This window comes from Poecilia latipinna, unplaced genomic scaffold (genome assembly GCF_001443285.1).
Source record: "Poecilia latipinna isolate Pla-1442-1.1 unplaced genomic scaffold, P_latipinna-1.0 Scaffold783, whole genome shotgun sequence".
NCBI lineage: Eukaryota > Metazoa > Chordata > Actinopteri > Cyprinodontiformes > Poeciliidae > Poecilia > Poecilia latipinna.
The window spans coordinates 67,759-90,137 of record NW_015113399.1 but is presented as its reverse complement, the minus strand read 5'-3'; the positions used below and the strand labels follow the sequence as shown (position 1 = coordinate 90,137).

The following is a 22,379-nucleotide window of genomic DNA, read 5'->3' as shown; positions in this document are numbered from 1 at the left end:
TGATGCAGACGCTAACCGTAGTGTAGCTCGTGGCTAACAGTTAGCCAGGTGCAGCGTTGTCATGATATTACACACGACTCGTAGCGTTTCTGTTACTCTGCTTCTCTTCAACTCAGAGCGGTACTATCTTGCTTAAAATAGACTGTGCTCTTCTAATAAACACCTTGCATCCTGCTTAGAACTATGTATGCAGCTGATGCGTTTACATGCACTGAATGTTAACTGTTACAGCAAAATGCTGCAACTTCTCAGCTGCTACATGAAAAGAGAACATGTGTTGTGAATGCTGATGTGACAGTAGAGTTGAAACGCTGTCAGCTACCAGACTTCAAAAAGCCTCGTAGAGTGTTTAAATTACAGGCTATAGAGAAGGAAAGAGATCTGAATCAGCAACAGTTCTACTAGAAGCTTCAATAAAAATCTGCTTTTAGGTTTTTCTTGAGGGAGAGCTAACGCATTGAAAATAAAATACAAAAAAAAAAAATGGCAGAGAGAGTCAAAGAAAAAGGCTGATTTAGAAATAATGCTCTGGGCTTAAGTGTTATACCCAGCTCTGAGTTTGATGAGTGTGGTGGACTAATTAAAATATGGGCAACAAAGAGGAGCTGGAGATAGAGAATGAAAAGTGTCAGAGCTTCTATGTGTTTGTGTGCCTCAATGTAATCTCAGTCCCTGATGCCTGTTCACCAGATGTACAGCTGTTTTTTTTTTTTGAAGAAACTGAGACAAATAGCCAGTGAGATTTTTATTACCCTGCATATCTCACCCTATCCTTCCATTCCTCCATCTGTCTCCACTCTTACTGCTCTTTCACTCTCTGCCCCTCATATATTCTTCTAATCTCCTGTCCCTCCGTTCCATTTGTGCTGCTTATTATTGGGGCGTGGACTGGCATTGCTCAGAGGCCAGTACAGAGCATCTATTTGGTCCACTATCAATTGGCTGCAATGCACTGCATTGGAGCAAAAATTACCACTTAGCTCTGAACAGATGTCTTGATTAATTTTCTTCCATCAGTTTTAATTCGATCCAAAAAGGATGTACGCTCACTGGCCACTTTATCAGGTCCTTATTCAGTTGCGTATTAAAACAAATCAACCAAGGATACGATTGTATCTCGGTGGATATAAGCCTTTACATGGGCTTGCTGTTTGGGTTTTCAGTAGGTGGAATAAAGGAAATTGAAGTGATACTGTACAAGTGTTGATGCTAGATAGGTTTGAGTATTTCAGAAGCTGCTGATCTAGTTGAATTCCCATGCAAAGCGAAGAGGGAAGCATTTTTGCGCCCAGATATGCCGGTGAGTCTCAGCTGTAACACTGAGATGGCATGATCAGAATTGTGCATGAACAGCACAAAGTTTGCATCCAATCTGTCTTGTATCTAATGGAATACTCTAGATCTTTGAGCATTGTTTAAAAACGACAACTTCAATAAGTATCGTTGCTAACAATGTCAATACTTTTATAAACTGTGTATCCGTCTGTTGATGGCTGCAGCCAGCAGGATAATACACCATTCCACAAAGATCAAATCATCTCAAGTTTGCTTCCTGAACATCACAATGAATCTGCTGCATTCAAATGACCTGGACAGTAGGCACATCTAAATACAATATATCACCATATTTTGGTGGAACTGGAGATGTGCAGCGAATAAATCTTCTGAAATTACATGATACCAGGGGTGGGCATTTATTATTTATTGCGATAAATTTCATGTCATGATAGCTATTGTTATCACGATAAATTCTAATTAATGATGTTTAAAAACCCCAAACCTGCCTGTATTGTTGGGCTTTAAGATTAGCACCACACATTTCATGTCAGTTTTGTTGATGAAAGGCTTTGCTGGTGGGTTTCAGATGGATTGGCTGACTGTATGGACCCAGACTGCTGTCTTCAGCCCTCTTGTCAAAACCAGTTATACTGCAAAGGGTCTCCAGACCCTGCTGAAGTGCTCAGCCAGTCTCCCTCCTCAATGGCACCCCAGCAGGTAGGGAACAGCATGCAATTATTTGGAAAACTTTGATTTGTCTTCCAACAGTGACAATCATTGACAATTACAGTATCTATTTGTTTATAACTCTTGTTTTTCTCAGGCGGCCAGATCTTTCTATCAACGCATTCACTTCCTGGTTGGCCCTGAATCTACTCATGTCATCACTGGAGAGTCTCCATTCAATAAAAGGTAATTGTCTGTCTGTAATCTGTGAGCTTTGGGTGTGTTTTTGTTGTTAGTTAAGTTTTGTCAATACAAATTAGTAAAAATATCATTTGAAAGTCTGTTTGCCCAGCATGTTTGTGCAGCACTCACTTCCCAACCAGCTTGTTACAGTTTTCATGCCTCTCCTGTTAGTGAGAGTAAGGTACTCTCTCTAAGTCTTCTTGTTTGGTGAACTGATTATTTCATTTGTCTGTTGGTCTGGGCCCACAAATGTTTATCTTATCCATGGTAGTTGAAGCCAAATTGCTTTCCAAAGCCAACTAGGATGGGCTTTCAAACGAGGGAAGAAAAGAAAGGGACTGCAAGGAGAACAGAAATGATCAAGGAGCAAACTGTGACAAAAATAGGTTTAAGCTGAATATTATGACCGGTCACATCTGAAGCAAACAAATGGCACTGATTAGCATGGTACCTGGTAGTGGGTAAAATATACAGAGTTAACATTTTGTCTTTAAAACTGATGTGTTTGAAGCAGAAAAAATCTGGTGGATTAAGGGTTTGAGCGAATTTAACAAGGACCAAATTATGATGGCTGGATAGTTGCAGTGGTCAAGAGGTTAAAGCTGGTTCTGGTGGAAAAGTGACAGATCAGAAAGTGACTCCCAGTTTGCTGTGTGTGGAGCCACATAGGAACCGACTTGGCACGGTAGCTATGCTGACCCCTGGACCACGGAGCAATTAAAAGAGCTGGCCTGGTCTGGTAAATCCCATTTTCTTTAACATCACATGGATGTGTGTGTGGGTGTGCGCGCGTGTGTGTGTGCGCGTGCGAGTTTGTGTGTGTGTCAATGACATGAACAAGATATGGCAGCCGAATGGGCTACAGTATACGCAGAAGGAAAGTCTCTACAGGCAATGCAATCCTTTGGGAAATGTCCTGCTGAGAAACCTCGTCTCCTTTACACATAGATGTTACTTTTACGTTCATTGCTGCTACAGATCATGCTCACCTTTCATGGAAACAGTACTTCCTGATGACTGCAGGCTCTTTCTGCACAATAATGCACTGTGTCACAACACAAAACCGAGTTTGTTGTTGACCTGGCCTTCCCAGATCAACATCCCCACACCAGTTAAATCCAGCATTGGTGGGATTTGCAGGAAAAACAAGTATGATCTATGGGGCCACCTTCCAGGACTTAAAGGATCTGCTGCTGCCATCTTGGTGCCAGATAACACAGCAAATCTTCAGGAATCTGGATGACTCCATATCTCAACAGGTCAGGGACCACACAGGAGGTCTGAATGTAATGCTTGATGGCTTATTTGACTTTTGTTTAAATCAAATGTAAATAAACAGTTCTTTTAATTTCCCTCATTGTCCTTGTTGTCAATTTCTCATGGCAATCAGCTTTTGTGGTGGACAGAGTCAGTTTAATGAAGAAATATGACAACACCAAAGCCTAAAGTCTGCCAACTTTTTCTCCTCACATCTGCCACAAAGATGGCATTCATGTGATGGGAGGGAAGGAGAAAGTGGCTGTCTGTAAAACGCATTGAGTCAAAGTCGCGCTGCTTACGAGGAAGAAACATAATGGCATTCTTATGCAGCCAGCTTGTGTGAATGTTTCATAAAAGGAGAGGGCCATGAACTCTGTAATAAAGTTGTCCAATATTTCTATAATGAATGGGCTCACAACCTTGTAATAAAAAGGATTTATTGTACGTGTGTTTGGTTGCGTGTATGTGTGTGTACGCGTGTTCTTGTTTAGCTGTTCTATTTAGGACCATTTCTGGCATATTTGCCAACCTTCTGGAAACCAATGGGCCTTATGGGGACCAAAGCCCGGTTCTGATACGACGAACAACCTTGTCTGGGGTTAGAGGTTAGATTTGGAGGTATGGTGTGAATTAGGCTTCGGTTAAAGTTAGGAATAGATTAGCAATAGTTGGGCTTATTTGCAGTTACTAAAATGAAGGAAAGTCAATACAAAGTTGTAATATTGGTAGAAATTCAAACTTGTGTAAGGTTTTTGACATAATTACTAATATTTTCAGGAAGTGCTATCCTTCTCCATAAGCAACACTGGTCCTTAATACGCAGAAGTTCATAGTTAAGACATGGATGGTAGTTAAGGACTGGTTGATGTTAAAACCATTTGTTTATAGATCGGATTACATCGCACATAGACATTGAATGCAGATGCAACGTTCAAAATGGGGGAATCAGTGAGACAGCAAGAGAAAAAGAGAGGCTGTTCAAACCTGTTGCTAAAATTCATGGTGGCTGATCCAATCACAAGCGGACAGCTCTAAGTACAGGTGTGAACGAATGCAGGGAGGAATGAGGATTCACTCAAGCCCCGTTCAGACCTACCACTGCCTGGCATCTGGCTGTTTCAATTACAACTGGAGCGCTTCAAGTGTAGGACAGTTCACACCTACCACTGAAATTCCTTCTGAATGATCAGATTTACGTCCAGACAAACATGCAGCCGGGTCACACGGCCAGCTGCCAGAAAAGCAACATGAAATAACCTCAGTAGTTCTCTTCAGATCTGTTTCCATGAAATCGCACACATATCCAATTACCTGAACTGTATCAGTCACTTGATTCATTTGAGGTCATGTTTGTAGACTTATTTACACAAAATCCAATAAGACAGATTATGTTACTGAACAGACAGGATCAGAGAGAAATGAAGCAGAATAAAATGATTTGTGACTTCAAAGGGCTTAGTGGTCGTGCAAAGACACTGCAGATTTCTACCCTGTAAACATCAGCTGCAAGAACATTTTGATGTTAATATAAAACATAGTATAACATTGTAATTACAATACACACATCGGGAAAAAAAATCAAAATAAGGTGATTCAGTCAAAGTGAAGGCAAAGTAAACTATTATGATGCAATATCATATAATATTCAACTTACACAATGTATCCCAACACATGCAATATACAAAACAGGGGTGCCTCACAAACAAAACATTTGCTTCTGTTTTCAGTGTAAAATGTAAGGAAATGCCAACATTTGTAGCAAATATGAAACTGTGACAGCAACTTTTTCTATAATTATGTGTAAAGAGTCGAATCAAGTTTTAAAGCTTTAAAAAGTCACGTTTGACAATAACAAATTTTTCTTTTGCTTTTCAGCATTTAAAAGTGAATGTCCTGTACACATTCACCTTTTAATGTTTGTTTCTACAAGTAGGATTTGATGTAAAAATCAATACAATGTTCAGAATGAATGCTACGTTACAGTATTTGTGCTTCTTGTTGGCTTCATGTACCGTATTTTTCAGACGATAAGCCGCTACTTTTTCCCACACGCTTTGAGCCATGCAGCTTATACCCCGGTGCGACTTTTCTGTGGATTTTTATTCAACCACTAGGGGGCGCTTTAGCAGTAAGTGAATCATCGGAAGTCAAAATTGGAAATCAAAGAAGAAAATGCTAATTTTCATTTAGAACAAGCACATGCTAGCAGCAGGCTCGATTGAGAAATTTCTTCAAACTCATACCCCCTCTTCATGGAAACAACACGGAGAAGTTCATATGATGCAGCTTTTAAGTTAAAAGATATCGATCTGGTAGTACAGGAGGGAAATGGAGCCGCTGTAAGCTCGGCATGAACGACTCCATGGTTCGGCTGCGTCCTTAACAGCAGATTTACAAACGGAGAGCGACGGAGATACCAGCGGCATATAGCCCGGTGCGGCTTATATGAAACGTTTCCAGTTTAAAAAAACAAAAAAACTTTGTAGATGCGGCTTATAGTAAGGTGCGCTCCACAGTCCGGAAAATACGGTATTTAGAGATTCTGCAAAGCATGGGGGTGTGTTTTTACTGTGCTTTTGTTCATAGTAAATATTTCAGATGAGATGAAGGTAAAACATCTAGAGTTCTTCTTTGATTGAATACCGGACCATAAAATAGCGTACCAAACCGCACAGACTTGTGCCAAACTGCTCAGGGGAAATGAGGCATTAGTTGGGTCTTGTTGGAAAAATAATAAAATTTCAGCACTACTATGAATAATTAAATAATATCAAGGCCAACACCTCTGAATCATGAATTATAAGTACAGACACAATTCTGTGTTGAATGTCCCTCATATTCAGACATCCATAAACATATTAATATTGATATTGATATTGATGAGCCTTGTTTGTCAGATTAAACGCAGCTTTACAAAAAAACAACCTTTGAGCAGATATTAAATATACTTTAACTCAATCCATATTTTGTTGGTTTGATGTGATATTCTTCTCTTGAATTTGAATTAGGTGTAAATTGAAATCCATTATTACGTGTATGTGTGTATTTAGTCTATCTTGTGTTTTATTTTGGGAAACAAATGTATTTTTCAAGTCATGCTGTGTTTTCTAAACTTGATGTTTCTGTTTGCTTTACAAATAAAAATCAAACAGGTTTTGCCAGTTTTTGCGAGTGCCCGTATCTTTTGTTAAAAACCTCTGACCTGTTTGTCTCTCCAGCTTGGTGTCGATAATCCGAGGCCAGGTGCTGACTTCAGATGGGACTCCTCTGATTGGAGTCAACGTGACATTTGTCCACTATCCTGACCATGGATACACTATAACACGCAAGGATGGCATGTACGTATTTCTCTCAAAGACCGACATTGTAAATGTAATATTCAGCTACCCCAGGGGTGGGCAACTCCAGGCCTCGAGGGCCGGTCTCCTGCAACTTTTAGATGTGTCTCTACTTCAACACACCTGAGTCAAATAATAAGGTTGTTAGCAGGACTCTGGAGAACCTGCCTGAACAGAGGAGGTGATTCAGCTATTGGATCCAGGTGTGTTCCACCACGGAGACATCTAAGAGTTGCAGGACACCGGCCCTCGAGGACCAGGATTGCCCACCCCTGAGCTACCCTGTTTGAATTTATCTTGAAAATAATTAATTTAAGAGTACCAAAATTCTTTGAAAGTTCTACCTAGCAACTTGAATAATGTACAATGTAATTTTCCAATCTGTTGCAGAGTGAAAAGTGACATATTAATTACAATTTGGTGCTTTTGAAAATTATAGTAATCAGTTCCTGATTTCTGCCCTTCACTGTAGCATCTGCTTGTTTCAAATAGCGTTAAGCTTTTGCTAGACTTGTAGCTTCCTTTTGTTCTAAAATGCTCTGCATATTTGGGGCAATAATTGTGTCCCTTCTTCTCATTGTAACATTTAGGAATGCAGGCATTATACACTTTTTTGCATATGTACACATCATTTCTTTCAGTGCAAGAGAGCAGAAATAGGGAATAAAGTCAGTGACTTTGATTCCTTCTGACTGATTGACACGAGAACGATGATTTCAGACTCGACTTAAACTCTCTAAACAATCCAGACTAAACTCAGACTGGCATCATGTTCCAGGGTTTAAGTCTCTTAAAACAATATTAAAGGCGAAAGTAAAGTGATCAAGGTTGATGCCTTGATTAATGATTAAAGCTGTTCTCTCTGACCACTAAATTAGGCTAAAAGGTAATTATTTTAATTCTGCCTTACAACAATTCTGTTTACACTAGCCAGCATGCATCAGATAATGGTTGAGCACTGACTGAATGAGACCTGACTTGGGCAAAAAAAGCTTGTAAATGTCTCAGCAGGAGAACAAAGGATCAATAAATCAACTCTGAAAGCACAGGATTAAAGATTTTTTAAATGGAACTGATGGTTTATAATGAGCTTCTATGATTTTCTGTTTTGTCGAGATGAGATTTAAAATGGTGGGAAATGCTGTCTTTGTATAGAGCCACTGATTAAACTGGATGTGACACTGCAAGCCAAGCCAATGCAAAGTGAATGAACAGGAAAATGAATTGTTAGTTTCACATATATTCAGAATATGTTTTAGATTCCTTTTAAAAAAACACAGACTGCTCATTTATACAGAAAATCCTACTAGTTTATTCGAAAACTGTCCTTTTTGTTGATGATTTAAGCCAAAAGTGAGCAGCTACTGCTTATTGTCAGAGGAAAACTGCCTCTATGAAACATGTTCAGTGTGGAACATGAAAGGAGCCAGCGCCGGAGCTGGATGTGTCTAACTGTGTGAGATAATGTCGTTTTGTCACCCCTTTGTAAACACCATTATGCAAATTTAGCCAAGAATTATTCTGACCAGCTGTTTTCTTATACTTATGATGAGACTGCTTAAATGCTGTTGAGTGCTAGTTAATAAACACACACCTGCCAACACTTCTGAAGCCGCTTTTCTCCCATGATATTTCCCAAGCTGTGCAGAGACATAATTGTAATTTCCACAAACACCCTCTTTGAAAACATTTATTTTAGAAACACTGCTTAAAATTTCAACCCATCTGTCACTGTAACCGAGTTGCCCACAACTCGATTCAAGAGGCATATTTACATCTGCTCACAATGCACGGTGTTGGCTGACCAATTGCATTCTAAATGATTCCCCTCGCTATGTTGCTGCTGTTGCTTGGATCACTTCAGCACAGTTGGCTGAGAGGATACAATCAAGTGTGACTCTTGAAAGCCTAGCAGAACAAAAACAGTGTGTCGAGCCATATGTGCTGCTCATCAAATGTGTCAAACAGTTGACAGTCCGACTCGAATCTACACTTTGGCTGCGTTCATTTGTTTTGTTTATAGTGTCTGGAGCTAAAAGCAGCTCAGAAGTTTCAGATCTTCTCTCTGTCTTCACATGGCAAACCCTGGCAGGACGATAAACGCTGCAAAACTACTCCCAGAATTTGCTTTCACACTGGCAGCTAGTCGGAACGTTGTTGTTCATACGCAGCTTTTTGTGACTTGATTTTTGTTAAAACAATTAAATGGGAAATTCTACAACGCATTTATACACAGTTTTAGAACTTGGTAAAAATTGGGCCTTTTATTTGCACAATTTTATACAAGACTCTAGATTCTAGGGAGGGTTTTATGTTACAGACCAACCATTTAAGAGATCAACCACTTCATCTAGCTAACTATAGATCAACACACTCGTATACTAACCAGTAGATCAACCAACCTTCAAATTAACCTACCAACACTCTTGCCAACCAGTCAATCTACCAACCAACCAACAGAAAGGTCAACCCACCTGTCAATGAACCAAGAGTTCAACCATCATACCAACCAATGACTTAATAGACCAATCAATTAATTAATTAAATGAATAGCCATCCAAAAACCAGATCAACCATTTATCAGTGTATCTGTCAATGTTAAGTTATGTAAATAATTATCTTAAAATAACTTCGGACTGTTTTCGGAGCTGTTTTAAACTGATCCACCTGGTTGCTTGGTGTTGGTGTGTTCACAGGTTCGACCTCCTGGCCAACGGAGGGGCATCACTGACCCTCAGTTTTGAGCGTGCTCCATTTATCACTCAGTACAGAACCGTGTGGGTGCCATGGAACGTCTTCTATGTGATGGACACTCTGGTGATGAAGAAGGTACATTTGGACACATATTTCTACATAGATGAGACGTTTCCTTAAAATCATAATGTGGTAATTAACCATATCTGCCACTTAGTCAAAGGTTTTTGAACTTTTTGACTTTTTAGTTCTTTCCCGTGACTGGAAACATACTGACTTAGGATGTTGTTAAAGGAAGATACGTGTTCATAATTCATGTACTGGCACTGATTTATGAAATGAATTTGTGTTTACAAACAGAAAACAGTTCATCAATCCGTGTTTGTTTATTCCAGGAGGAAAATGACATTCCAAGCTGTGACCTGAGCGGCTTTATTAGACCCAGTCCAGTGATCGTTGCCTCGCCCCTCTCTACATTTTTCAGAAGATCACATGACGATGGCCCCATTATACCTGAAACCCAGGTACGGTAAACCTATCTGAAGGTTGCTGGCCAGATATTCCATCCAGTATTCACCTGGAACAACTGAGTTAAGAACTGGATGTGAATAACAGTGAGAAATACGAGAAAATTTGATTGTGGAAGATTGGATGTGATGAGGATCCGCCAAAGTCTGTATTTAACAAGATTAGATGTGTTTGGACCACTTACATGTTAGTAATACTTTTAACCACTGAGCCAGTACGAGTACTAGTCATAATCTTACTCATAAGATTTGTGCTGACAATGCATTGTTAATGGTGATGAATTTGTGCAGGATGGTGTTCATACTAATACTCCTATTGTAGATAAATAGTGCACTTTACAACATGGGTTTGTTGTAATGTGTGTTTTAGATTAGAGTCAGGTGATACAGATTGTACTACAGCTATTAATTATGTATGTTATAAATGTTAAATTTGCTTGACCAAATCCTTCACTCTAACAGAAATTTGCACAGAAATCAGATTTTTTTTTACCTCAGTGCTGCAGTAAAAAAAAACAACAAATCAATATTTATCAATATTGACAGTTGTTATTATCGACTGATATAAAACGCGTATATTGTGATACATTTTTCAGTTTAAACAGAAATTGAATCTGCACTGCACTGACAAAACATCATTCAAGCTGTATTGGTGACTTAAAGGGGGAATTATGCAAAATCCATCCTTTCAACATTTTCATAACAACTGAACGTATCATAGTTATTCATTACAACAACTATGTTCTCCACAGTTACTAAATATAGTTCACAGTTGCACTATAAAATGGCTCTAGTGACTGGAAAATACATAATACTCTCCATTTGTGAAGCTGTTATGAGCTAAAAATCTGTTGTATTTAATGTTATTGGAATGAAAATAAATGCCCTCTCTCATTCTGCCATGCAATAATCTGTTTTTATTGCAGACTGCAGCTTTGTTCTACATATTGATTGTCATTTTAATGTTTATGGCTTTTGAAATAGCTGTTGCATGCGTTCTGCGGCAATGACCGTGCACTAAATTATTCTCAATTCTGCTAACATCCATCTAAAGAAGAGTATTATGGACAAACGTGCACACACAGCTAAATATAGTTCTTTCACTTTGAACAACTCCTGACCACAAATGAGAGTGTGAGCATCTGTGTGTGTTAGAAAAGAAGAAAAGAGGAGTTTTTCACTTGTGTGGCTTCAGGATGAATTGGGTCTACTGAAAACAGTGAAGAAGAGCGATTGTGTGTGTGTGTTTTAGATTTGGGCTTTTGGTCGTCACATTGCATTAACCAGTCTCCTGTGGAAGTGAAACAGACGACAGTAGTTTAGAGTTTTACAGCCCTAACCAGTGCTCCATGATTACTTTTTATTTGCCTCGTGTCTTTAATTCTCTTGTAATACTCCAAAAAAAGAGAAAGTGTGTGACTGAAGTAAGTACGTGTGTGTGTATGTGGGGGCAGCTGAAAGGCGAGCCAACTAGTAGTGGCCTGATGAAATTTGGCGAGTTGGCTTCATCAGATACAAGGGCGATCATAAAGGGGACATAATGGATATGTAATGAACACTTAATGTTCAAATAATGAAAAGCCAATCGTGCTGAAAAACAGTGCAACACCAGAACGGTCCAAGGAAGAGGAATGACTCCCCGAGGATCCTTTTTTTGAATAATCTTTTTCTTAATAGTCTTCCTCTTTATCAGACGTGTTCTTTCTCTGGTCTCTCTCACTGTTCTCCAATTAAAACTGTGGATATTTTAGTAAATTAGTAAAAAAACATGATTGGACCGCAATCATTTCCACACACAAACTTTGAGTCTTGGCACGTTTTTCCCTATGCATGTGTGGGTTGGGTTACCGCTGCTTTCCTCAGACACTCCAAATTACACCCATCCATTCATCCATCCTTCCACCTTTCTATCCATTCAGTTTAGAGAATGTTTTTTGACCGTATGACGATGCCATAGGGCCCATTTCTGGAGAGAACCCACACATATATATGGAGAACATTCAAACTCTATGTGGAAATCCAGGAGCTTCTTACTGCGATGCAACAGTGCTAACAAGTGTGACGTTGTGCAGCCCAATTAGCATGCATGTTAGGTTAATTAGTGACTAAATTGGCTTTGGAAGCGAGTTAAATGTTGTGGAACAAACATTGTGTTGAATATTCTCTCTTGTAACAGGCTTACATCGTTATTTATTATTCAGTTGCCATTTAAAAAACAATGAAAATCCTGCTAACACGTTCAGGTCTGTCAGTGTTAATGCTGTGTGTCAGTTACTTATTAATGGTTCACAGCTGATGAGTTGGACTGCACCTTCCAAATCAGGGTCATTCTTTGCCTCAAGCAAAGGAGTTCAAGCATCTTTTTGTCTTGTTCACAAGTTATGGTAGGATGAGACAGGAGATGCCCAGGCAGATGTTCCGACTCTCAGCTACAGTCACGACTCGACACTTCTCATCTTAGAGCTCCAGGAAGGAACTTCATCACCTGAGGGGGAACCCGGAGTAGAGCGGCTGCAGCTTCACATCGAAATGAGAAAAAGTTTGAGTAGTGAAATGAAATACTTGTGAGCTTTGATTGTGTTTGTGTTGTTTTTCTGGCAGGTTCTCCAAGAAGAAACTTCAATACCAGGCAGTGATCTGAACCTGGTCTACCTCAGCTCCAGAGCTGCTGGATATAAACCAGTCCTCAAAGTTTCCATGACACAATCATCAATTCCTTTCAACCTGATGAAGGCAAGTCCTTTTAGTAATCTAAAATAATTAGAATCTGCAGAATCTGTACCAACAACATCACGGTCAGCATTGTCACGTAGAGTAAATGTGAGCTTAACTTTAGTGACCTTTGTGTCATTGTTCTCTTGATGCAGGTTCACCTGATGGTGGCGGTAGTGGGTCGTCTCTTCCAGAAATGGTTCCCAGCCCAACCAAATCTATCCTACACTTTTATCTGGGATAAGACAGACGCCTACGGTCAGCGCGTCTTCGGACTGTCAGAAGCAGTTGGTGAGCACCAAATAAAACGTCTAACTACTGCGTTCTTCAGATATTTTACTAATTATTTTTCTACTACTTAACGCTTGGTTACACTATCTTTGAAAATATATCTTTTAAACCGTTTCTTATCTCAAAACAAACTTCTGCAATGACTACTTGCTAAGTTGAGATGCCAAATACAGTTTTACTGTGACAGCTCTCATATTCAAATGAGGGGATATCTACTCAATAAATAAATAATGACTTCATGCAGCAGTGAGGCTACAAAAAATTATTTAAATGCAGTTTGTTTTTTTATCTAATCGTGTTAAAGTTCTTAAATCAGTATCAGAATCATCTTTTATCTTTTTCACCACCAGCTGGTTAAATCTTTACCAGAACCAAAAGTTGGAAATCAAGCACACAATTCTGACCAGTGCTGCTTTAATCCAGATGATTTTTAGGCCTTTAAACCAACATAATGGTTGTTCTTGCTATTTTGAGGCTACAATATGTAGCAAAACTATAAATTCTTTGATGCCTAATACTGACTTTTTTCCAAACCCACATTGTAAAAGTCTGTGCACAGTTCATTATGCAATCAAAATAATTTATTTACACATTCTACTTTATTCACTAGTCTTACCGCTGTTAAATATTGTGTGTGCATGAATAAGGAGCAAAACTGCAGCAAAGTTCCACCAACTTTCTGTTTCCTGCTTTACAAAAAAACTCCAATCCTGGCTAACTTAATTCAGATAAAAAATATTTTCCAAACACATTCATCGAGTTTTTCTAATTATATGCCATGTTAATCTTCAGCGACTCTAAACGTGTGATCTGTTTATGGCCTAACCTTTCGTAAATTAGCTTAAGAGCTGTTTCCAGACCTGCCAGTGGTGACCTGAAAATCAGACTGGAAGCAGTCATAATTGTCTACATACATAATATATCAGAGTCAGAGCATTCCTCCTCAACTCATTTTAGCCTTTCAGATTTATTTTATTGTGTCTTAAAAGGCTAATCTTAAAACAAAATCTCTCGCAGTAGGAAATGCCAGTGACGTGCATATCACCTATTGAATAAACCTCAAAATCCGCTGCATTCTTTCATAATAGTTAATAAACACACAGGATTCATGGGAGAGTGAAGGTGCCATCAGGATAAAAAAAAAACTGCTGCTGCCTTTGACTAAAACCTTAGCTTTCACCGAGACATCAAAGCAGGACGGAAACGCATCAGACACAAACGTGTTGTGCACTTATTACTGGTAATTGATTCTGCACATGTCAGACTCATCTTGAAAGAGTCTTCTGCTTCTGTGAATGACCTCAAACTGTATGTTGCTGTGGGTGTAGACACTACTTCTTACAATGGGAAAGGATATTATCAGGCTCTGTTAGCAGCTGCTGCTGCTTCAAATGCAGTTATCTGAACTGTAAATTTGATGAAAAACAGAAGTACTGAAAATATGTTGTTGTACATTTGCAGCATGAAGGATTATATAAGTGACTCTGCATGATGTTGAATGATACGGGTGAGATTGATGAATTTGCTGAAGAACAGAGACATTTTAGAAATAAAAGAAACACATTATGGATTGTAATAAACGTATAAATATTATTAAGAACAATTGACGATAGAGTAATAGCAATATAATGATGAATGAATGAGATAAAGACAAACCCTTCAAGATTTTCTGATTGCTTTGACTTGAAATTTTTATTGAGTTTGCAAAAATGTACCCTAACCAAACAAAAAGTACCATAGAATTACCAAATATCACGAAATATAAGTGTTTATTTTGTTTTTCAAGGGAAAAAAATACATCAGGATACAAATTAATGAACTCCCAGTCGGTTTTATAGCTTGAGTTTGTATCATGCAATAGAAAATATCGAATATGAATTCATTCATTTATCCATCCATCTGTTCAGAGGTTAGCAATTTATAACCATATTTTTATTCTGCAGAAGGAAAATGAGAAAGCAAAATGTTAGACATGAACCAAGTTAAAGATAAATGATTTTAAAATAAAATTTCTATTAGATACAAATAGAATTATTGAGCAATTTACAAGGTTTTACATTTTGTCTTAATTTTCACCATGTTCTTTTTTTAATTGTTATTTACATTCAGTTTAACATGTTCATCTGCCTGACATGTTACCATGGGTCTGTCATCGCATTATGCATAACCTTTCATGCTTTCATGATAACAATGCCAAAAACATGCAAATGAGTTTCATTTATGAATCCTGGAGAATACCTTCACTTTATTTTCTAATTAGGTGTGTGTGTGTGTGTGTGTGTGTGTGTGTGTGTGTGTGTGTGTGTGTGTGTGTGTGTGTGTGTCGGGGTTCACAGTATGAGCTTCTCAGCTTGCATAAATTAGAGTAAAAAAAGGACGCTGGAGCTAAAGTGTCTGTAGACTGAAGAACTGTAACTTTGCTGTTAATTTTTTAGCTGATTTTTTTCCTAATTGTTTGGATTTGGATTACGCGTCGTCACACACCTGCCCTTCTTCTGTGTGTGTCCAACAGTGTCGGTGGGGTTTGAGTACGAGTCATGTCTGGACCTCATCCTGTGGGAGAAGCGGACGGCCATTTTGCAGGGCTATGAGATGGATGCTTCCAACATGGGAGGATGGATGCTCGACAAACATCACATTCTGGACGTGCAAAACGGTACGAGTCATGACCAAACTCCAAATGTCCCTGAGTGGACGCCTCTGTGCATATTTTATCAAGATAGGCCTCTTCACCAAGATCAACAGCAAACATTTCTTTTCTGATTTATCTGGATCATTGCCTGCTGAAGTTGTTAAGTGCAGCACATACAGCAGCATGCATAAGATTAGAGTAAGCAAGTCCTGAAAATATTTTCCCCTGGAGTGTCTTTTTGTTTCTCCACTCCATTACCTGGTTAATTGTATGTTAAGGAGTGAGAGGTCATAGCTAATAGCAGGGTAAAAGTATGTTCATTCAGGCAGTTGCTAGAGTGATTGTTTTCATGCAGACTTTGGTTGATGGAGCATCGCAAACATTGAGCATGTGTGTGTGCTTGTGTGTGTGCACGTGTTCGAGTGTGTGTGTGTGTTCCTTTTGGCGTTTCCTTGATTTGTTCCAGTTGACCAGAGGTATTTTAGGAGCCTTTTATCTCCCTCCTTTTTCTCTTCTGAGACTCGCTCCCATTCACACACACACACACACACACACACACACACACACACACACACACACACACAGATCTTCTGCTCAGTCTTACATCTGTCACTCTGCGATTCCTGCCTAGTCTCGTCTCCGAAAACTCTTGGCTTTGTCTCATAAAGTGTTATCGCGCCGCCTCCTTTACTGTCTTCAGCTGTGTTTCTGTTTGAATCGACAGTTTTAAAAAGTTTCTCTGCTGCTTTTTAATGGGAGAAACCAGCATATTTATTGTAGTTCTTATAAAAAATTTAAAAAAAAAACACAAGACTGCACACACATGGATGGAAGAGATTTAGAGCTGGATTAATAAAACTCCAAATAAAAGATAACCATGTTCTCTGGTCAAAGCGTACTTAGAAAAAGAAAAGATTCAAAGAACGCCTCAACTTTCATTTTTCTGGATTTAGGCTCAGGGTTTTGTTTTTGTCTTTCATGCTAGTCAATCATTGCTTAAACGTTAGGTGCATCATTTAAAGAATGGACAAGTTTACTCAAAAAGAAAACATTTTATTTAGTAAAGAAATAATACCAGCATATCGAACAGAAGTCAACAATATGAAGCATTTGTGAAAAACTAAATGCACCTCGACAACCTGAGATATAAACCCACACACATTATTATTTAAAAACGGCATACTCTCTTTTTACCATGAGTGTTTAACATCTGCTGCCTCTAAATTTACAATTTACTGATGTAAACATTTGAATTAAAGTTACCTTCTGTCCTGTCGTTGCTTAAAGACACTTGATTACAGCTCACCAACAGATGCTGGGAGGCCATTTGTAGCTGAAGGTAAAGGTTACGTTGGTTAACTGGTGGCGTGTCTGAAGATGTTACTGTCTGGGTGACTAAATTCATCACTTGGAAATGCACCGATCCAAGTTTTATGGCTAATTTCCCAGAAAACTCCCAAAACAATATGACATTTTTTAAAACTCTGTGATGTTAATACAGGTTTGAGCCATTTCTGGTTTCTACTGACCAACATTAAAAACTTTAACTAGATTATTGTTCAGTGAGAAGGAGACACAACGTCACACTGTGGAAAATAGTAATAATTAAACTAGTAAGAAAAGGAGCTTAAGATCTTTTCAGTCACATTTTGAGGATCAAGGTTTCTTTCAAGATATCTCAAATGATGTCTCTGAATTCGTCACATAAAGGGTCATACATCTGTAATTACAATTCATGGTATTTCAAACTTATTTGTAAGAAGTCAAAATTACATTTTTAGTCATCTGAATTAAGATGTTTTGTGTTATTCCCTTCACACAGACTTAAACGGTTTTGAAGAGCTAACAGTGCTTCCATCAACCCATTCCCAGAAAAAAATTGCATTTTCAAAAACTTTTTTTAATTTTTATTTATACATGTTTTTAATATTTACATTGAAAATGTGAAATATATAAATCTGGGATGTTTTGACTAGACGGTATACTTATTCAAGATATCACTTCTGTCATTCTGGCGACTCAAAAAGTTAAACATATTTTAAATAGAAAAAATGTCTATGTTCAAAATATTTCTAATTCGTTTGGAGATATCCGACTAGTCAAAATTAGCATTGCAGGAATTCCCAAGTTAGTTGTAATTATTTGCTTTTAAGATTTCTGTAGTTTAGCTAAAAAAACATACATCTCCTATCTGAAAATACGTCTAAGGTATCTTTAATATAATGTTATTAAAGAATTCTTTAATTGTATTTAAGACTGGTCAGAACACAAAGTGGAATATTTCAACTTTACTTCATGATTGGTGATAAATTATTTCTGAAATGTATGTTTTTAGTCAGTAATTAATTGTAGATATCTTGAATTAAAGCCTTCATGCAACTTAACAGAAAATCTGACATCATTTCTGCTAGTCAGAATGTAATTAAAGATGCCTTAATAACCTAGGATGTGTAGTCATAAACCAATTTTAGAAATCAGGAGTGTAAATGTGGTGGAGTCAATTTTATGTTAAAGCAGCTTGCCCTATTCCCTGACCTTCTGAGATTTGAACATTTCAAATCCAGCTCAAAAAGTTTAAGTAAGCAGAGCAACTTAAACTTTCTGCCTGCCAATCGTTTTACAGAGGCTGGCCTTTTCTTGTAGTAGCAGCTTGAATAAATGACATGCCTGTGTAGAAATATAAATATACTTTCCTTTTAAACATCTTCTCACACCTTCGGTGCTTTTTCTGCCTGCATTTATGAACTAATACTGAAAATAGATCAACTTCCTCATACCAGTGTGTGTTATGGTGTGGTCTTTAGCAGTGCTGCATTCCCTGATTGAATTCTTGCAAAAATAATTGGATTTCATGTGATCGCATGTGAATTTTTAATGCATGCATTAGCAGCTTTTCTAAGCACAAGTGCAAATGAAAACAACCTGGAACAATATTAAGCTACTTAACCTTTATTACCAATCCAGCCGTTTCCTTTTCCTCCTATCTCTTGCTGTCCTTTATGTGACACACAATCCATCAATTTTTTTGCTCTCTCTCTCTCTCTCTCTCTCTCTGCAAATCCTCATGGGCTTTCAACACATTGTCACCCAATTGAAGGTGTGTGTGTCAGACAGTGTGTTTAGAGTACAGGTGTAATTTGTGATTTTCTCTCCACCCTCTGTGATGGTGTGATTTGGTGCCATGGGGGACGGCACCGGAGTGCATAATGTGGCTCTGTCTTTGAGACTAAAACATCCTGTGAGCATCACCATGATTCAGTTTGAGTTGGACGCCCTGCGTGCCTTTCATTTGGATTGTTTTTCCCCTTTTAAATCATAACTTTCTTTCTGCATTAATTTCTCTGTTACATATTATTAATCCAAGCAGAAGTGGTAACAGCAGTCATAATAATCATAATGAAAGTGAGTGGTTTGAACCATGCAGCGATCAGCACACTGCTTCCCCAAATGTCAGGATCTATAATCATTTTCAGCTTCCAATAAGCTCCTCAGTGAGCCTGTAGGGGAACACTGGTCAATCTAATAATGAATCCCAACACTAACTGGCAGCAGCTTTCCAGACAGTTACAGTTATTTACAGCACCGGGTCCTGTTCAGCCAATGAAATAAATGACGTGTCAGTAATGCCTTTGGGCTGTGCTTGTTTGCGTCTTATGTATGGAGCGACTTTTAGCCTGAATCTGCTTTGCAGATAATAAACTGGAAATGTTCTTACTAAAAACCTGATTTTATAAATACAAGTGTTCATTAATAAACAAAACAAAGAAAAGCAAAACAAATTTAGAGCAGGCTGGTGTTTTGCTGCATTAAGACATGAATCAACGAATAAAGAATACAAAAATATAAATGTTTACAACGGACCAGTTATACTTTCATCCAACAAATAAGGTCTGAGATTTCACAATCAATGGCCCCTTTAATAGATACACCTTGCTAGTTCCGATATAGATAATTATTGATTAGTTTTTTGTTTTAAATATCTGAAATACTGCAGAAGTAGCGACGTACCTTTTCTGTTTTATCCAGTTTTCACTCTATGTTATTTTTCTAAGCCATTGTGAGACACAGTGGTGAAACCTTAAACTGCTGCTGCAAAGTAACTCAAGGGGTTGTTGCTAGGTAACCAAAGAGCGAGTGAGTTAGTTGGTGCCACCAACCTAGCTTGGCTGGCTGTGAGAGGTTGAGCAGTTAAAGCCTTGCCTCTGCCTGCATCCCCCACAATTCTTTGTGGTTAAATTAAATTATTGAAAATTTAATCAGATGTATTGATATCGACCACATGTCCATCATGATGTATGTTGCTGATTTATTGTCCACCCTTATCTTAATCTTTCCTGACATAGACAACACAAGGTTTCAGAAACATTCCTCAGAGATTATGGTTCATATTTTCACACACTTAAGCAGATCTGTACACTGTGGTCATAAACAGAGAGAAAGGTCAGCAATAAAACTCCCACACCATTATGCCACCTCTGCCGACCTGAAAGGCAGGACGGATTCATACTTTATTTAGTTTATGCCACATTTTGAATGTCACGGCTGAAACAAAAACCCACCACAGAAGGTTGTGCTGTCAGGTCAGCTCCGCTGTGACACTTCTCTGTGTATCCTACAGCAATAACCTGGAGTTCAATTTGAGACATACACTGAGAGGGGACTGAAGGTGAACTCTAAAAACATATAGATATATAGTTTCTGTTGCTGCATGGCTGAACTTTGACTCCTCTGTGCTGTTTTTAATGTTTTATCCGTGACACTGAGCCCCAACAGAAAAGGATCATAAACAAAAGCTACATATAGAGGAAGGTAGGGAAGAAGGTTTTATTAGTTTGATATTTTCTGACTTTTAAACAGGTTGTGCTAAGATTGTATTTGGGCAAAAAGTAGAAGAACAAATTTAAAAGTTTAGTCTTCCCTTTTTTTTTTGAAAAACATAAATTTTGGGCAAAGTTTCTGTTTGAAAGTAAGAAAGTAAATAAGTAAGTCCAGGTCGCCTCAGGGCAGCTGTGTATACAACCCAGTACCTTCCCATCGTCAAGGTGTAAATGTGTATGAATGGGAATGACTGGTTTCATTGAAAAATGCTCATCCCTAATAAATGGGGGTGAGCACTTATTGTGTTAAATTCCTTAAATTTTTATTTATTGTCATGATAAATTCCAATTAATGATGTTTTAAAACTGTCTGGATTATAATTTTTACCATTTTCTCCACTGTTTCTTCACTGATGGATTCGGTAAATATCAATCAATTTGAAAATATGATTAAATGCAGTTACTGTGCGCTGCTTAGCAGTACAAACCACACCTATTTATGTGAATGGCGTCCCCAAGAAACGTATTACAAATGGATATATGTTCAAGAGCACTATTTGTGTTGTGCACCATGCAGTCACACCAATACGGTTACCAAAACAGAAGCAATAAATAGTTCCCCTACTAATAAAGCTCTACATGAGATTCATGTCATGCCATAAGTAAATAAGTACAAGATAAATCACAGTTAAGTTACACATAGTAAACAAAGAAACAGCCATTAAATCTTGAGTCAAAAGCCTGGTAGAACAAACCAATTTTAAATTGCTTTTGAAAATCCTCCACAGACTCAGCAAAGCGAAGCTGCTGGTTCAAACTGTTCCTCAGTTTAGGAGCCACAGACTGAAAGACCCTGTCCCCCTTCGTTTACAGCAGAGTACATGGAACAGCGAGGAGACGCTGGGCTTGGCACCAAAAGCCACAAGCAGCAGAGTGTTTGGTTAGAAGCTGACACAAATAATCAGGAGACTCAGAAACTAGAACTTCTACATTTTGAAATCCTCCAGGCGACAGAGTAAAGAGTGTCAGACCAAGAGTTTATATGCTTAGTGGATTTGGTTAGTAAGTCCACGTGGATTCTGAATAGCTTACACACGTAAAACTGATTATTTGTCCCGATTGGTAAATGGAGCATTACAGTGGTCCAAACACAATGAAATAAATGGATTAATACTATTCTCAAGATCTTCCTGGAAGACCATGTCTTGTGTATAGGAAATGTTTTCTAAATGAAAGAAACAGGAATGGGAATTAGATGCGAGTCAAAGTCTAATGAGGAATCAAATGTAACTCCCAGAACATTGGATTTGTTTACCGGGCAAAAAGAGGCATCTGCCTGATTGATTTCAGAAAGCAGGTGATGTAACTCTGATTAAAGTCTCTGTTTTATTTGTGTTTGAAACCAGAACATTACTGGAGAGCTCGTCACTAATCCAAGATAAACACTGGATGAGGGTGAACAACCAAACCAAGCTAGTCCAGTTTAAAAAACGGATACAACTGGATGTCATCTGCATAGATGTGATGAGCGATACATTTGAAACGGAGTTTAACACATTTATCATTGGCTGAACATGGAAAGAAAATAAAAATATTGGTTTGGAATTGATGATTTTACAAAAACAAAGTATATACTTTTAAAGCATTCTTAGATTTGATTTGTCTTGACAAAGGTTCACAGATATATCCTGAACCCTCGATCCATATGGTTCGGTCTATTTCTGAACTTACTTCTTTCCCCCGTGTTGCATTACAGAGGCTCTCTGTCTGCACCCGTCAAAACATTTTGGAGAACAGAGAGAAGAGACGTCTCACTATATGCAGCCTTGTTACCACAAATAACCGAAATGCCCTGCACCTGTCTCTGAACCCAAGACACAGAGCTTCCACTTAAAGACACAGGTCAAAAGGCATCTTTCTG

The 22,379-nt window shown here is 38.3% G+C and overlaps 1 protein-coding gene across 9 annotated transcripts in view; it reads left to right on the top strand.

Moving 5' to 3' along the window:
* The window catches only part of tenm3 (teneurin transmembrane protein 3), a 233,519-nt gene that overhangs the window by 160,424 nt on the left and 50,716 nt on the right, over positions 1-22,379 (top strand). For all 9 annotated transcript variants that reach the window (XM_015046553.1, XM_015046552.1, XM_015046551.1 and 6 more), the window contains 8 exons: positions 1,865-1,995; positions 2,102-2,190; positions 6,666-6,785; positions 9,482-9,614; positions 9,875-10,003; positions 12,608-12,739; positions 12,874-13,009; positions 15,522-15,665. In XM_015046553.1, coding sequence (XP_014902039.1) covers positions 1,865-1,995; positions 2,102-2,190; positions 6,666-6,785; positions 9,482-9,614; positions 9,875-10,003; positions 12,608-12,739; positions 12,874-13,009; positions 15,522-15,665 — 1,014 coding nt within the window. The remainder of the gene's footprint in view (positions 1-1,864; positions 1,996-2,101; positions 2,191-6,665; positions 6,786-9,481; positions 9,615-9,874; positions 10,004-12,607; positions 12,740-12,873; positions 13,010-15,521; positions 15,666-22,379) is intronic.